Source organism: Anopheles nili, chromosome 2 (genome assembly GCF_943737925.1).
Source record: "Anopheles nili chromosome 2, idAnoNiliSN_F5_01, whole genome shotgun sequence".
In the NCBI taxonomy this organism is placed as follows: Eukaryota; Metazoa; Arthropoda; class Insecta; order Diptera; family Culicidae; genus Anopheles; species Anopheles nili.
Window position 1 is genome coordinate 73461961 of NC_071291.1, and position 17243 is coordinate 73479203.

At 49.2% G+C, this 17243-nt stretch overlaps 2 protein-coding genes across 3 annotated transcripts; both read right to left on the bottom strand.

Annotated features, from left to right (window-relative positions):
- On the bottom strand, positions 1-8950 carry LOC128731233 (probable helicase with zinc finger domain). Its single transcript, XM_053824339.1, has 4 exons — positions 8893-8950; positions 6970-8487; positions 5047-6887; positions 1-4970 (listed from the first exon to the last, which is right to left on the bottom strand). Exons 1-4 carry the CDS (start codon positions 8948-8950, stop codon positions 528-530), a joined length of 7860 nt encoding a protein of 2619 aa, XP_053680314.1. The 3' UTR covers positions 1-527.
- Positions 8951-11346: 2396 nt separating this feature from the next.
- On the bottom strand, positions 11347-17138 carry LOC128731242 (calcium channel flower). Of its 2 annotated transcripts, XM_053824348.1 has the most exons (6): positions 16970-17138; positions 16718-16838; positions 15409-15616; positions 15231-15338; positions 12963-13033; positions 11347-12874 (listed from the first exon to the last, which is right to left on the bottom strand). In XM_053824348.1, the coding sequence occupies exons 1-6, from the start codon at positions 16970-16972 to the stop codon at positions 12849-12851; spliced, it is 537 nt and encodes a 178-aa protein (XP_053680323.1). In that variant the 5' UTR covers positions 16973-17138; the 3' UTR covers positions 11347-12848. The 2 variants fall into 2 exon arrangements, with proteins under 2 accessions (XP_053680323.1, XP_053680322.1); XM_053824347.1 differs by having other exon boundaries at positions 11347-13033.
- Positions 17139-17243: the final 105 nt, after the last annotated feature.

The following is a 17243-nucleotide window of genomic DNA, read 5'->3' on the forward strand; positions in this document are numbered from 1 at the left end:
TTCTCGTCTATGTGTGCCGCACAGGTGCTATTATCATGTCATTATTTTTTTCTTTTTTTTTCATTGTTTCTTTTTTTTTCTTTGTTTTCGTAACATTTATAAACCATAAGTAGACATAACTTTTTTGGGTTTTTTGTAATGTTTTTTCTCTTTTTTTTCTTTTCATTTTATCTTTCTATTTTTTTCTCTTCATATTCTAAATATTATCCTTCACTTTCCGCTTACTATTTCGTATCGGCTTTGCTTACCGCTCGATAATGCCTAGAGTAGAGGCCTACAAATTTGTTTTCCTTCGCTTTCTTGCATATCCTAGAAGAAATAATATCTCACAATCGCTTGCCACCCACACCGCTCCTACGAGTGATCTTCTCTCTTCTTCTTGCATCTCACACATCCTTGTACAGCTTTCCACGAATCTCTCCTCAGTGACACGACTGATTAGTTTTCGGGTGTCAAGATGGGACAGGACAGCTAGAAACAGTCTCATCATGCCTCACACGCCAATCGATACAACTATCGAGACAAAATTAAAGGAAATAATTGTACAACCCATTGCTCTTACCACCGAGGTTACGCAACGGAGCAAAGGGATCGTTGCTGGCGGCGTTGTTGCCGATGTTAGTCGAACCTCCCGCTCCCTCCACCAGCGCCCCAGCATCCGAAAGGTCCATCTTGCTGAGCTGCTTGAGGCTCTCCATTCCGTGGCCGTGCTGTTGCTGGTGCTGCTGTTGTTGTTGGGCGGCAAAATGATGATGCTGGTGTTGCACCTGATGATTTCCATTGTTACCGTGGTGATGATGGTGATGATGCTGACCCTGGCTGAGAACGCTGGCGTACGTTGCATGGGCTGCCGCTGATGAAACGGGCATCCCGGAAGGACCTCCACCTACTCCTACTCCCGTTCCGGTGCCAGCTCCTCCGGCGGCTCGCTGCGAAAGCAGATGGTCATCGGACAGATGCTGCTGGGATTGCACCAGCCCAGCCTGCACTGACTGAGGGCCCGCATGTGACGTCAAATGCTGCAAATAATCTCGCCCTCCAAGACCCTGTTGTTGCTGCTGCTGCTGCAATTGCTGTTGCTGTTGCAGTAATCCGGCGGCAATGTTTTGTATCGAACTGTAGCCGGCATTACCCGGGAATCCGCCGTTCTGCTGTTGCTGTTGTTGCTGCTGCTGTTGTTCCAACATCGTACTGCCGGCGAATTGATTTGCGCCGTTCGAGCCGAATAGATAGTTCTGCTGGGTCATTTTCGGCTCCAGCAGTTCGAGCAGTGTTTGCTGCATGCCAAAGTTTTGCTGTTGCTGCTGATGCAGTTGCTGCGCCTGTTGATGGAGCTGCACCGAATCGAGCAGATCGGGCGTAGACGAATCGATCGACAGCGCGTTCGATGAGGACGAAATCGATCCAGTAACACCGCTGCTCGAGCTGCCACCTGGTAGCGAACCCTGGTAATTCTGTCCCGCTTGACGTCGATACAACGGAACCGATTGCTGCTGCTGGCTTAGTTGGGGCTGGCCGATTTCGGGTGCTAGCGAAGAAGACAGACTGGCAAACAGATCCACCGATTCCAGCATCCCACCTTTACCTCCCGCCGTTCCACTGACTCCCGGATGGTTGGCCACATTGCCGGGAGCAACAGTGCCGACTCCACCAACACCGTTCACCAGAACGTTACCACCGTGCACGAGCCCACCGGCCGAGGCGGCGTTAGGTGCTCCACCGAGTAGCAGCGGTTCCTTCATGGGATTCAGTATGTTGTCTAGAAAGATGTCCGCCTGGGCGGAGAGTGGTCCATTGCCTCCGCTGCTTACCATACCGGGTATCACCTTGGCTGCACCCTGTTGTTGCTGTTGGACCGGCGGCAGTGAGGCTTGGTGGGCTTTCAGTGAATTTGCGGCTGCCACCGAGGTTGGCAACTGGCGCAGGATATCCGTGAACTTGTTCGCCGCTTCCAAGCCCTTCGTCTCCATGAGCTTAGTGAACCAGTAGTACTGGAACTCCTTCGTCTGCAGCGCCATATCGAAGAAGCTCATGTTCGCCGGCAGTAGGTGACTGAAATCCGCCAAACCGGAACCAGCCCCTCCAAGCCCATGGTGCTGTTGCTGAGCCACATTCGACGGTGTCAGGATGCCCGGTCCTAGGACAGCAGCTGCAGCCGCTGCTGCAGCCACTTGTTGCTGGTGTTGCTGCTGCTGTTGCTGCTGTTGCAGGAGATGGGCCGAAGACGAAACCGCCGGCAGATGCGGACCCACTGCGGTTACCGCGTTGCCCAACTGCTGATGGTTAGCCGATTGGCTTCGAAGCTCTGGGAAGTGGACGTTCTGCAGGAAGTGGAAATCGGACGCTTTTTCGAGCGCAAACTGGTCTGCCGTACCGCCACGGTGCATTGGAACGCCGGCTACTGTACCGGCACCGCCTGAAGCAGCTCCTAGCTTCTGTCCCGCCGCGGCCAGATGCGGCATACGGTTGGACATGGCCATCAACTCGTTCTGTATGCTCGCCATGTACAGGTCACCGGATTGAGCAAAGTGTCCTTGAGCGGCAACCGCCGCCGATTGAGAATTCGGAGCGATCTGCTGTGGCTGTTGGAAACCACTGGGACTAATCGGTCCGGCCGTTAGCATCGGGCGCATGTGATGATTCGGTTGCGCACCTGCCGGTCCCTGTTGCGATGGACCTCCTGCCAGGTGAGCAGGCGCCGTGTTCTGATGGTAAAGACCGAAAGCACCACCCGGTTGGCCCGGTTGCTGTTGTTGGGCCTGCGTTTGCATGAGTGCAGCTGCTGGACCCTTGTTCGGTTGTTGCTGGAAGTATGAAAGCGGTCCAAGCGGAGGACAAGTTGCCCCCTGTCCACCCCCAATGGTCGGGCTACGCATCGGTGGCGCTATTAGCGGCGGTGGCCCAGGACGACCAGGTCCGGGTCCTCCAGGCAACCCCATTCCGAGCGGGTGGGACACCGTTTGACCCGTTACCGAGGCGGGCAGCTGGGGACGTATCGATGGAGGTGCGTTCTTTTGGGCCAGCCTCCAACCGGGAGGTGTGTTGCGACCACCAGGTGAGGATACCATCGGGAACGCGCTTCCAGCCGATCCCCAGAGGTTCGGTGCGTTCTGGTTCGGTGGAGGTGCCATATTCGGTGGTATCGGAGGCCCACCAAGTGCCGACGCATGCGGTGGCACCATGGACGGGCCACTACGCAGGGATTGCGATGACTGTTGCTGTTGTTGCTGCTGTTGGTAGAAGTAGAGCGGATTTTGATAAGGAAATTGTTGCTGTTGCTGCTGCTGCTGCTGTTGCTGTGGCTGTTGTTGCTGCTGCTGCGAAGTTTGCTGTTGAGATTGCGTTTGCGATTGGATGTGTTGTTGGAGCATGGACGATTGCGCGACCGGTCCCTGTACGGCGGACGTCGGTCCTATGAACGGTGTAATAGCCAACTGATTTCGCATAAGGGCGGCCGCTGCTGCAGCATTCGGCAAAGCTCCGAGACCGGCTCCAGTCGAACCGGCACCCGTGCCACCCAGCGGGAAGCCAGCTCCTCCAACCGTACTGTGGTGGAAAGCCGATCCCGCTCCTTGTTGCTGAGCCGCAGCATGATGCTGTGACTGCAAGTGCTGCAGTTGGTGGGATGCGTGTATCGCGTGTCCTTGAGACTGCTGCTGCTGTTGTTGCTGTTGCTGCTGGGATTGCTGCTGCTGTTGCTGATGTTGTGGGTGTTGCTGCTGTTGCTGGTGATGCGAAGAGCCATGATGACCCTGATGCGATGCACCAGGCACGCCGGCATGATGGGAGAGTGCCGAATGATGATGGAATTGTCCACCCGACGAACCAACCACTCCACCAATGCTTGCTGCCTGATCGCGCAAGTATGCCTCACCCTGCAGCGCTCGCGGAATGAACTCGGGCGCAAGCGGATTCAACACGTACGTCTTCTTCAGCTCCACTCCGTCCAGCTGCGAGCGTAACAGTGACCACGTTATGCCGAACAGGCTTTTGTTTTGGTAGCAAATCTCGATGAAGCGCTCCCAGACCTTGCGACAACGGCCGATCGAGCAGAGCGCGACCGGATCACCGACCACGGCCACGAGACTCTGGGCTCGCGTAATCGCCGTGTTGAGCAACTTCGAATTGCTGAGAAAGCCATAGTCCACCTCCTCCGTTGAGCTGGAACCCTCGTTCGCGTTCGCGTTGCACGTGCGCCGAGTGCGTACGGTTGAGAGGAAAATGGCTCGGAACTGTTTTCCCTGTACGTTCGCCACCCGCTCCACACTGATGCCACCCATGCGGCGCTTGCGTAACTCCGACCGGATACGGAACACCTGGTCCGCGTACGGTGTCATAATGCCGATGCTTTGGTCGTTGATTTTGCCCCAAGCACTCGGCCACTTCTTACGCAGCTCGCACACCCGCTCGACCACCTCGTACACCTCGGAGTTGTTGTAGAACGCGGTCGAGTTCTTGTCCTGCACATCCTCACCGCGCGTCGTGAAGAACGTGAGTGGGTAGAACTTCTCGTGGCGCGGCTGCTTACCGGAAGCGATCAGCTTCTGCTCGTAGAACAGCTCCGACGTGAACCGGATGATGGCATCGTGGGCGCGGTAGTTCTCGCACAGCAGTATCTTGCAAGGGAAATCGTGCGGATAGTGATCGTACAGCCGCTCCAGCAGCGACACGTGCAGCTTTCGTTCCTTGGCGAAGTGGGAAAACAGCTCGGGGGACATTTGCATGTGATCACCGGCCAGGACGATGCGTGTCCGCTCGCCCGCCAGCGCCAGTGGCATGATGGCCTCGCACTCCATCGCTTGTGCCGCCTCGTCGAGGAATATGTGCGTGAAGTGGCCCTTCGGCAGGTCCAGCGAGGCCAGCTCCATCGAGATGTTGAGTGTCACCACGACGATACGATGCTTCAGGATGTCTTTCACCGTCGGGCGCCGGAAGTTGCGCATATTGATGTTCAAATCCACCAGACAGTACTGCAAATGCGAGAGCAAATTGAGGTTATTTGAAACGTCCGATCCGATCCAATAGGCGTCGATCAGTACTACTCACCTTCTGCACGATCCCGTTGACTGTCGCCACCCAACGCTTGTGGTAGTAAACGCGCAGCGGACGAGCCTCGGTCATGCCCTCTTCAACCCACGGGTGCAGATAGTCCTTGATGTACAAATCGGCAGCCGAATTGGAGTGTGTACAGATCAGAATCTTCGAGCCCTCCTGCAGCAATAGCTGCTTGATCGCTTGGGCCAACGTGTAGGTTTTGCCCGTGCCAAACGGTCCGATCAGCAGTATCGGCGGCAGAGGAACACTGACCGGTGTCGTAATCGCAACCACGGCCTCCTTTTGCTTCGAGTTGAGCTTCGGATCGAGCGACGAGTCCCACTGGCGTTGCGGCGTCCACGGGATACTGGGCTCGAGAAAGATCTCGGGAAAGATGAGTCGAAAGTCAGCGATCTTATCGATCGCCTGGTGCCACTCGCAGTACGTCAGCCGGTTCGGTTGGAACTGAATGTCAGCCAGAAACTCAGTCTCCGGTTTCAGACCCAGCCCCGACACGGCCTTCGCCGACACCTTCAAGTAGATCATGTTCTTTCCCTTATCCTCGATCACCGCCTCGTACACCTTACGTCGCTCGCCAGCGGGGGTTGTTTCGCGGGCCGCCGCTATATACACCGCCTGGCAATTGTTCAGGATCAGCCTACCAGCGGACGTGTCCTCCGATACATCCTTACCGAGCTTCATCAGCGCAAACAGCTCGCCCGAGTGCGAGTACTTCGCCGTGCTGGTCGCCATACCGCTCGGCGTCAACAGATAGTTTGTCACGATCGACAGCCGTGTGGTCAGGTTGTAGCGCGCTATTTGCTCGTACCGTGCGATCTCCTCCACGTACAGCAGCTCATGGATGCGGTTGCGATAGTTGTTGCGCGTCAGTTTCTTCTCTGTAATGGTGGACTGCGTCAGCACGAACGTGGACGCTTTCGGAAGCGGATACCGCACAAGCAGGTCCTTTTCGCGTTCCGCATCCGCCGTGTAGGCCGGTGTTTGCATGTGCGGGATCGGTGCCGTCGTAAACTCGAATACCTCCGAGTTTGTCTCATCCCAACGCTCGGCCGTCGACATGACGATGTCCTTCTTAATCTCCTGTATCTTGTCCACCTCCGTGACCGGCACTACATCTACGCAGATGTGTTTCACCAGTACGGGCTCACGTCCAAAATCGAACACCACCGTCTGCCGGAAAGTGCCGTAGATTTCCGTACTAAAGCCCACCTTTACACGGTGCTCCAGTTGCGTGGCCGCAGCTTCACCCTTATCCGAGCCGCTCACAGGAGCAATCCACTCCTGCTCCGAGTTCAGTTCAGCCTCCGTCGAAGGACCACCTTTACCGCCACCGGACGAGCTCCCACCGATCTTCTTTCCACCGCTATGCGTGCCACGCGGCTCGCCGGGACAGATTTGCTTCAAAACGAAGTGATTCCGATGGGCATCCTGTAGCAGGGCTACCGCTTTGAGGTATCGCTTCGATTTCAGCACAAACGACCACTCGCGCTTGCTCACCTTCGACGAGATGGTCGTGACGAGATCGTGCGAACAGCTGTCCTCGACGCCTTCGATCTTCTCGCGCATCACCTTTTCCGGGCTGGGTGCCTGCACCCATTTCTCGAGCAGCTGCTCCGTGTAGCTCTTGCCGTACAGCTCCTTGTCGCGGGCTCGCTGTAGCTTCTTCTTGCGGTACTCGAACCGTTCCTTCCATTCGTTCAGCTCGTCCACACCGTGCGCTTCCACGCACTGGTTGCCGTAGTGACAGTTTTGATTATCCTGATACTTCTCGCACACCGTGTACGATTCGGCCATGAAGCCACGTGGTGGTGGGCGCCATTTCCAATCCCGACCTGCGATAAGAAGCAAGAAAAAAAAACGTATCGTTAGTATCCTTTCGGACCGCTAGTTCCGCTTGATTAGAAAAACGTTTACCCTCATCCGACATGATGATATTCTGGTGGCTCTCGGTTTGACAGTGCGCTCGCAATTCCGACCGATCGGCGAACGACAGCGTACAGTAGACACAGGTAATACTGCTCAGTTGTTTGTCAATCGGCAGCGTTTTACTGCCACTTCCGGTCACCCCGGAAGAGGACGTTTTCTCTTGCCCAACAGCGCCTCCTGCGCTAGCCGGTTTGCCGTGTTTCTCCGTGACATGGTTGCTGTTGGTTTGTTTCCCTCCGCCCCCACCGCCACCACCACCACCACCGTTTCCACCGCGAACCCCACTCTCCACCAGACGAGATCCAGCAGATCCGCAGCTCGATCCTCGATCGACGGTCACGGATCCTTTTTTGTCACCCTTATCACTGTTTGCTTCATTGAATAAATTACAGTTACTATCACTAGTTTTGCTATCACTGTTGGTGCTACTGCCACTCCCCCCGTCACCCCCGCTACTGCTGTTTTGGCCACCGTTGTTCGTGTGTCCTGCAGCCGAGCTTTTCGATACCGCCACCGTCGTCGTCGCTTTAGCTCCCGGCAGCAAAACATCCTTCCGTTTTTCGTCCCCATTGGTACCCGAACCTTGCAGCTTGTTCTGTGTCCCCTCCTGTGTCTCTTGCCCATCCGGTCCTTTCTCGCTTTCTTCCATCCCGGCCGGCGAAGATCCACCATCGGGTTCGGTGTTCCCATTGCCCAGCTTCAGCTGGCTCTCTATCCGACCGAGCGGTTTCGTGTAGCGATCCGGTGGCAGATTGTTAAGAATCAGGTTGTCCAGCTTCGTCTCGATCTGCTCGTACTCGTCGTTTAGCGACGAAATCGACGATACGGTCGATGAGATCGGACTCAAGGTGGGTTCCGCCACCGGCGGTACATCCGGGGAGTTATTGTTACTGCTCGTGGCGTTATGCAGGGTATCGTTGGCCCCGTTAGCGTTCGGTGAGTTCCCGCCCGACGTCGACGCTAGTTGCAACAGCACCTTCAACCGATCCAGGTACCGCCCGATGTCCTGATTGGCGCTGTGGTTCGACGTCCACTCTTGCAGGATCGTTTCGGCTTCGGTGAACTTTTGCTGCTTGAACAGGGAGTGTATCAGGCGCTTTCGAACCTTCGATTCCGTGCTTGTCGTTCCGGCGCCGGGGGAGGACGTTCCGTTTGCCGTCGCAGTGGCCGGTGGTTTGGGGGCTCCTCCACCCTTTCCGGCACCCGTTGGTGTGGCCGAAGCATTCGAGGACGACGATGATGATGTCGTGGATGACGAGGAGGGCGTAGGACTGGGAGATTCGGTGGATGATGGACCGTTACCATTGTTGTTGGTGGTGTTCTCGGCCAAATTTAGCATCTTCAGCAATCGCTGGCAGTCCTGCGTCACCTGATCGTACTGTCCCAGCTCCAGGCAACATTCCGTGCGCCCGTACAGACATGCGATCACTTGATCCTTCGAATGGCGCCGACCTGAACCGCTCGATGTGTCGCTGGCGGAGGCTTCAACGATGCTGTCGTAGATGTCTATAAATATATGCAACATAAAAATAAAACATAGTTTTAAGCACCTGTAGGACTAGGAAACCCGCTGGTTAAGTGCAAGTGCACCGGCCAATGCATCCCTCTATCCTAACCTAACTTAATCGCCGGATTTGCGTTGCATGAACGCAAACATGCATTATATAAAAATAAAGCGCAGCAAAAAAAACCATCACAACGCTTTCAGTGTCATGGGGATCACTTTTATGGAAGGGTTACTCCCACGACTCAACTTGTCCCTGGCGCAAAAGGTGATTATGAAGGCAAGTTAGTTGTGTGGTTAATGTCGGAGGAAACAATGGTCTGATTGTGGATCGTTTTCATCCACAACAATCCGTTCAATTGATGATAGTTAAGCGCAAATGTGATTCGAACACGTGTAACGCTTACCTTTTGCCTTCTGCCACAGTCGATTCCGGAGGTATTCATTGGCTTGAGCTTCGGTCATTGCTTTTACTCGCTATTTCCGCTGCCCGTGATGCAGCAGCCGGGATGTTGATGGTGGGACTGCCGTTTCGTGGCCACCTGCCGGACCGACTCGCACCCAACACTCGTTCCTGCGTTCCGGCGACGACGACGACGGCGGCGTGCTGTACCGGCAGTTGGCAACAGTATTACGGCCTGTGACACGGACAATCTCCACGAGCCACTCATTCGTTCCGTTCCCGATCCGGACGGCCTGCCGGGATTATGGGGTGGGTGGGCGTACAGAACGTGACGTGCGAGAGATGTCCTTCCTTCGGTTCTCCGTGGCTAATCCGTATCCGTTGTTCAAGCTTCGAGTCTCCCCCGCAAGTCACGTGTTTGCCGCCGGAATCCTGACGCTCTGTCCGATCCGATTTCGCGCCCAGTATTTGCCGATTCAAAAAGCAAACAATAATACTAGCCTCGCACACACGCACAAGCTTCACAAACACCGTCGTCACACCCCACATGTGGGGGGGGGGGGGTTGCTACGGAGGAACACGAAACACGGCCTACTAGGATGCTTACTGGCAGGACTCTATCCGGAGGGGAAATAATGTTATTTTGTGCGTTCTAAAACGGCGCTTTCTACTGCTCCTCGGGACGTGCGGTCCCCGCAAAACGATGTATCCCAATTCCGTCGTTGTTTTGGCGTCGGTTGGTCCTTTTTTCTGTTATCCTGGGTTGTCGTCTCTGCTTACTTTTCCGTTTCACTTCAAAAACGTCTCTCGCCTATGCAACGATCACTGAAATCAGAAGGGGAAAAAGGGCAGCATTAGGTTTTGTTTTCGTTTCGTTTTTTTTTTTAAGGATTCCCTGCACGCAAACGTCGTGAAGGTGTTGAACGGCCATTAGGGTAGACCGGAAACGTGGGTCTACGGCCTCATGGATGAAGCTAATGATACCCGGCACCGTGATTCCCGGGTATGGGAAAATTAAAGCGCACTTGCGAATGCTGGAAAATTCACCAACAACCCAGCACGCCACAAATGCAACAAGCGGAGTAAGCATTTACGCCGAAACGCGGCAGGCGTGAAAGATTTCACCGACTATTAGAAGGATCATCAGGGAGGGAAAAATGGCAAACAGCTAGCGCGGTCAGAAAAGGACCATTTCGGACTACCAATGGTACACACACACACGGCAGCTGCCGTCTTGTGTACGCTGGTTCCTGCCGCAGTCGCTGAACCGCCGAGTGTTTTGAAGGCGTAATCGAAGCAACACGGGGCGCCTTTGCGTATTACGCGGTATTAAACCGTTCGATGGCGAGAGCTGGCTTCACTTACCCTAAGCTGCAAATGGTATCCGGAAGGGCTTATTTCTATCGGTAAATAATTACATTTTGTCTGCCCGTGAACTTCTTCTCTTCGCCAGTTTCAGAGACATTTTTTCCTTTACCTTTTTTTCTCTCGTTTTCTTTGGCTTTTTCTTCCATTTGACGGACGGTTGTGTGAATACAAGCGCGTTTACGGCCCGCGGCTTCAGTTCTGCTGAAATGCATTTTCCAAAAACAACCTGACGAATGACATGTATCAAAACTGCATTTTGCATGGAGGTTTGATGAGCAAAAGAATAATAGAATGCTTTTTCAAAACTCGGCCTTGCTTCTTCTGCTTGTTCTAAAAGGGACCGGTCAAACTGTTTGATTTCTGATGTGTTTGGTTTTAAAATTTGAACAACTTTCGAAAACACTAGAACTGCTCGAAAACGTGAAATACGGCGCAATTTGACAAATTAGAAGCGAATACACAACAGCATTCAAAGCGAAAAGAGATAAAAAATTGAAAACAAAAGACCGTCCGCGATCGCCAAGATTCAGGAGATTTTTCGCAAAAGTAACAGGAGAACATACTAGCGAGGAGGTTATAATTTTTTAAAAATTGAACGCAAAAATTGCATACAATGCTTGAAATATATCACACGCTTGAAAATCAAGTTTCACTCATAGATGGCGCTAAACAGTATTGTGAGTGAAATATTTCACATTCAAACGCTTCAACAGCGCCATCTATGAGCGACAAGCCAAAGCATATGTTCTCTTTAGCACATTTACCGCCATCTATTAGTGAGTATTTTTATGAGCGCTATCTATGAGTGAATTAAAAAACTTTTTTTTTCAAATTTTATTTTTGAATCGATTTAAAATTCGATCGTTCAAATTTTGTAAAATACTACCTCCTAGCTGGTATGCTCTCCTGTTACTTTTGTGAAAAATTTTCCGTTTTGCCCATGAAATGCGCGTACAAATTTTGCTCTCCACTATTGAATTTCTTTCGATTTGCACGTTGTTCTGCATGTGCTTTTCAACCGTATCGTGCGCTAGATTGAGTGAATATCTATTATACTACAATAAATGAAGTTCTCAAAGACAAAGGTGGATAACGGTAATATTCTTATTTCCTTTATTTTCTGCACTCATTATGTCGATATTTCTTATTTTGCTACCACTTTTATTTGTTTTTTTTTGTTGTTTTGTCTAGATCTATTCATGTATCTTCAACGTTTCTCTATGCGCTTCTCTATCGTTCTTGTATCGTACACGATTAATGTATATATATATATTTTTTTTATGTAAATATGGTATTCTTTACATAATGCATGCTTTTATCTACATGCGAAATGGAGGACTTGAATTCAACTTCTCCCCAACCTGGTCGGCGTAGGTCTAGTCGCATTGTTGAATTTGCAAAAGAAGCCTTACTGATATCGCCACGTTTCGTTCTCGTACCACACCATTTTACTATTCATGTCTATCATGCGTTCCCATTAGAACTCATCATATTCTGCAGCTCTGCACGGGTAACGGCAATTGATTAATAGACAAAATGTAACTCCTCCAATGGCTTTATTCGTTCTGCATCGGTTGTGTTTGCACGTGTTCTCGGCACCAAGAGCAGTGGGCAATGCGATCGAAACGGATTCGTACACAAACGACAACAAGAATCCAGCCTTGCTTCCGGGATATGTTTCTTACTTTGTATCGCTGTACTCGTGCGTTTGCTGATTGATAAAACGAGTGATTTTCCTTCCAATTTGTTTAGTTGTTTGACAGTATTAGGCCATTCAGCGACCCATGCCTCACGTCTAGAACAATCCGCATGAACTGCGATGGATGTTACGGGCAAGAATGCAACGTAGAAATTGCCGACTGATGGAAAACACGAAGCTGGGCGTAAATCAGACGGCGCTCCAAGCTTAAGCGACGGAATGGAATGTATATATTCAAAAAGCTTCTTGCGAGCGTCATTCGTTGGCAATTTACGATGAAAGAAGGAGTACAGAAATGAATCAAGGACAATCGATAAATACCTCCTTAAATACTAATTTTGCTCCTTCCAATGAATACTATCTATGGGCGCGCGGGAGTGATGCAGTTCGTTGCATTTTTACATCCAAACGAAAGAAGGGATAGTCGTTACCAGATGTGATTGACAGTTTGAATCTCGCACAAAACAGTTCTTTTGGTGATGAACATTTGTTCAGCTAATAATTTATCGAACTCGTAAAAACTGCATTGCTGCAGGTGAAACATTTCTTGGCGAGATTAAGGGATAGGGACATTACCCTACATACAAAAAAGGTGTACATGGTTCCGAAACATTCGTTATTAATTACGAGGGACCAGGAAACAAATCAGGCTAGTACGAACGTATGCCAAATTAATCTTAAGCTCAGCAAATTAAAATTATCAGTTACTTTTCTCACGGTTGGCCTGTTCTTCGAATGTATCACTTTAGCACGCCTTAGTCTAAAAGCCTGTGCAGTGTTCAGTGTTCGCTAGGGTGTTTTTGTTTGCGGAATCGCTTTACTATCTCCTCTCCGTGCTCCTGTCTCTGTCCTGAGCTAAATGATCGTTCCTGCGCTCATGCGTCCTCTCTAAGCTACGCTATCGTATGGGGGTGGTGCGCTGTAAGAGATCGGTTGGACGTTATACACTAAAGTCGAGTTCTGCTTGGTCGGCGTGCTACCACCGACGACTTCTACTGACGACATACCGTTGCCCCGTTCAGCGGACGTGCTGGCTTCCCCCGTTGCTGCCGCTGCTCGCATTTCCGATAACGACGCTCTGCATGAACGGCGCAGAATGGAATGAAATTAAACGAAAAGCGTTAACAAAACCATATAATAAATCAAAACGAAACAAATTGACTACTAAACTACAGTAACAAACAGAAGGAGTACGACACAAAAACAGGACAGGACACGAAGCGAATAATCAACAAATAAGGAAATAAATTGTACAAAAACGAAAAGAACAACTAATTGTACGAATTAAATGTTAGTACACGCTAACCTAGAGGATGCAATTCCGTCATGTTCATGATGTTTTGACGACCAACATGTATAGTACCAGAGAATAAATGAACGAAACAAAAGCTAGAAGCCAGATAACATTTGTTCTTCGCAGCATTTGTTCCACTTAACCGCAGGCTAGATAACTGTGGACTGTGCCAAGCAGCAGTATATGATAGATATTGTGCCTTACGACCGACCGAGCGAGGGGAGAGGTTTTGAGATCATATGGATCCAGTTTGCTCTGCTAATTGAAGAACATCCATCCGTCCATTTTTTGTTACTTTACCACGTGTCTTTACAATTCGATTACATCTCGCTAATGGAATGGATGCTATCAGGTGCGTGGTGTTGCTTGCTCAATCGACGTTAACAACTCGTCACGAACTCATGTAAAGGACAACATTTAGAGGATTCTTCCTTGTTCAAACACTTCGTACTCGTTTGTGCTAAGAGTTTGTCACGTCTGCTTTGGTGGGTTTATGCTTATGGACAAGTAATATGATTGATTCTCATGCCAACAACAAGCCCCACTGCGAGTGCTACAACTGCGCTGGGACAAATTTACTAACCGGAATGTGTTACCATTCCACCTGGTTCCTGATCCGCTTGCTAGTGCGGTGAACGATATTGAGGAGAATGCTTCTCGATTATCGACATCTGGTGAACATTGTGAAGCCCCGATGGATGCTTTTCTTTGTGATTTTGACAGAGGAATAGTTAGCATGTTTTGTTCTCTTCTTAGATCAGTGAGCTAATCAACTAACGGGGGATTGACTTCGATTTCTTGATGGTATTGCTAGTGAAGTAATCTAGAGAAGAAGGTATTCCATACGATATTACGTTATAACATCTAAAATACCTTAGGACGCACATTATTGGTGGGCCAAATAAGTGTTTTAGAAAACAAAAACTTAATCCCTAAAGCTACGACAAACCAACCGTTGCTGGTCAACTGAAGGAACAAATAATAATCTGCCTAACTAGGACACATCGAATTACCTATCTTAAGCGCTGCTTCAGTGAATGTGCGCTTTTCGTGAGTTTGCCACAGCAAATTATTGCGATTAGCGTAGAAATGAACGTGAACTTGTTACCATAATTAGAGCAATTTAAAGTTTCCTTCTTGGACGTGTTCATTTAAACTAACTAACAAACACCAACCTCTGGTTATCTACCTTCTTGCAACGAAACAATGTAAATATGTATCAGCGAACGGGGTTTCGATCTTAGCTATGTTTTGTTTATGACTCTTTGGTTCATATATGCAGGTGGCCGAAGCACGCCACAGTAGTACGATCTATTTTGCAATCTAAATTTCTTATACGTACGGCGACGGAGAATACCGCACTGGGATGCAATCATTATGCGAGCGATAGTGGAATCTACGTGAGGAAATGTGTTTTGTTTGCATTTCTCGCTTTCGAATGATGAAGGAGAGGATTTTAGAAGCATGGTTATACATGATATTTAAACGATTTATGTTGGACGCCATACATCGGGATCCTCCATGAGGGTAGAGTGCTGGTCCGTTGAAGGTACACCCTGTACCGGGGACATCGCGTTCGGAGAAGCCATCGCTGCCATATCCTCACGAGATGCTCTGCAGCGCGGCAATTGACGGCAGGCGTTACATAAATCGGCACACCACGTGTTGTGGTGATGCAAGTTAGTTTTAAGTTCATTTAGTATTGATCATGATGTTAATTTATGAAGCGCAGTTGGGTAAGTAGAAACAATGGTAGTTGTTATTTGGTGGTAGTAGGTGAACACACGCGATGGACACAGATGGAAGACAAAAATGAATAAGTGTGATTTAGAAAAATCGCCAGGACCATTTGTATATATCAATTTAATGGTACACATCAAATAGAGCCCCACCGCCCGTTAGGAAGCGATTCAGAATAGATAGATAATATTTACCAGCCCCGAGAACATCTAACTTGCTAACAAAGAAATCGAATACTTACTTTTTACCAAGCGACATCATTCCGTACAGCATGCCGGTGAGGAATATGAGCCCGCATCCAAAAAGACTTCCCAGTCCGAAACACAGAATAACTGGTGGAATGGCAATTCTGAAGCAGAAGAGTATAAATTAAAGGCATTATAAGGTAGCGGTTGGCAGCAGAGAAATAAAGCACTTACACGCAATAGAGAGCCGCACGGTTCCAATACGGACGTTGATCTATTTTTTCAGCCGTCTGTGGCACAAAGTCTATAAACGCGAAGCAGAAAGGTGCTTCTATCGCTAGTACAACTAAACCGACCAGAATCTGCAGCATGCCACCAACGAGACATCCTACATCGGCGAGCAAAATACCTAAGCAATTATACAATCCGAATAGGACGGCAACTGCAAAGAAGATTGATTATTTAAAGATATTCAATTAACATGTTTGATTCGTTTTTTGTTTACGAGAAAACTACTGTGGCAGAATTTGTGATGGGAATGGAAATTCGAGCTCAAGGATTACACATCTGCTAGTAAAAAAAGGACATTGCATTTTTAACCCCATTACAGCATCCTGGCCATTATCCTCCTATTGTCCTTTGACGGAACTAGTGTAGTGTGCTGTATCAATTACATAATAACCTTCGCCAGAGATGGTTGCTCCAGGAGGCTATTTTCGACCCCACTGGGAGTTTGCTGGACTCTCTGCGAGGGGCTTTCCACCTTTCGATGGGAGGGTCCATAAAAAAGGATATCACACCCAGGCACACTACCACACTGCTGGCAGTGGCTTTCGTCGCTCTAAAAATAAACTTCACACACATTTGCGCGCTCTCAAATCTTTCGTTTTCTCTCTTGTTTTCTAGCTACAGTTTCTCTTCGAATCGCTAGACACGCGCGTTCACTTTCTTCTCACGAACTGGTTGATCTTGATGTAAGCCAACGAAATGAAAACTCGCGAGCTGCGAAGGCGAGTTGAAAACGTAAAAAAAAACACAATGATAAAACAGTTATTTATGATAATAAAATACCGTCTCAATTAAAGACGTAAACTCAACAAAAAAAAAAAGGAAATTGGTTCATAATGTTTGCATTCAAAATATTGTCACTTAAAGGGTTTCAGCCATAAACGCCCCCTTCCACGTAGATTTGGAGCTTGATTCCTGTCAGCGATTATTGAAAAAAAAACTAAGTTTTGTTTATCAATCGCACTCTTTTTTCTACTGTTTCTTAAGTTATTCGTTATCAGTACTATGACCACGACCAAAGAATCATCGCACACTGACGGAAAGACAAAGCCATACATTTTTTTAATGCTAATCAAATTGTCCGTTCGCGACATGTACATATCCCGCGGAGCATATTAATAAGGAATAATTCGTTAGTCGGTGGAATGAACGAAAGAAACATACAAAAAAAATACACACACTAAAAGTGAGAATGGTCGTTTGAGGGGCACCGACCCGCTTCTACACCTAGTAACCGATCGATAAATCTACTCACAGAATCCACCGACGATTCCCGTTGCTCGCCCACCGTATTTTAGATGCCAAGGTACATCGTCCCGCGGGACATTATCCTGTCCAGGACGCGCCATAAGCCCGGCAATTTTGTCCGCAAACGACTGTAACGATAAAAGCGAAACGTATTGAGAGGAAAGCTGCATAGTTGGCATATTGTTTTCTCGGATGCTTAATGGTTTTTTTATCGATTTCAAAGGTGCATGTAGAGAAAACAAAAGTCTATAATACTTACCATTTTATTGCTTTCTTTAGCTCGTTTTTTCTGCTAGCACCGAACAGAACGGGAACCTTTAAGGATTATCACCGTGTGAAATCGCTTATCTAGGAGTTCGCTAACACCGTAACGTAAGTGGGGATTGAATTATCAACCGGTTGCGGGCTAAATCTGAGCCTAATTCTTTTTCACGACGTAAAACAGACGAAGCTTTCTTATCGTCATGAAAACGAAGAATCCAAAATGTCAGCAAAACTATGACAAGTCAAAAGGAAGCAAAATTGAGCAGTAA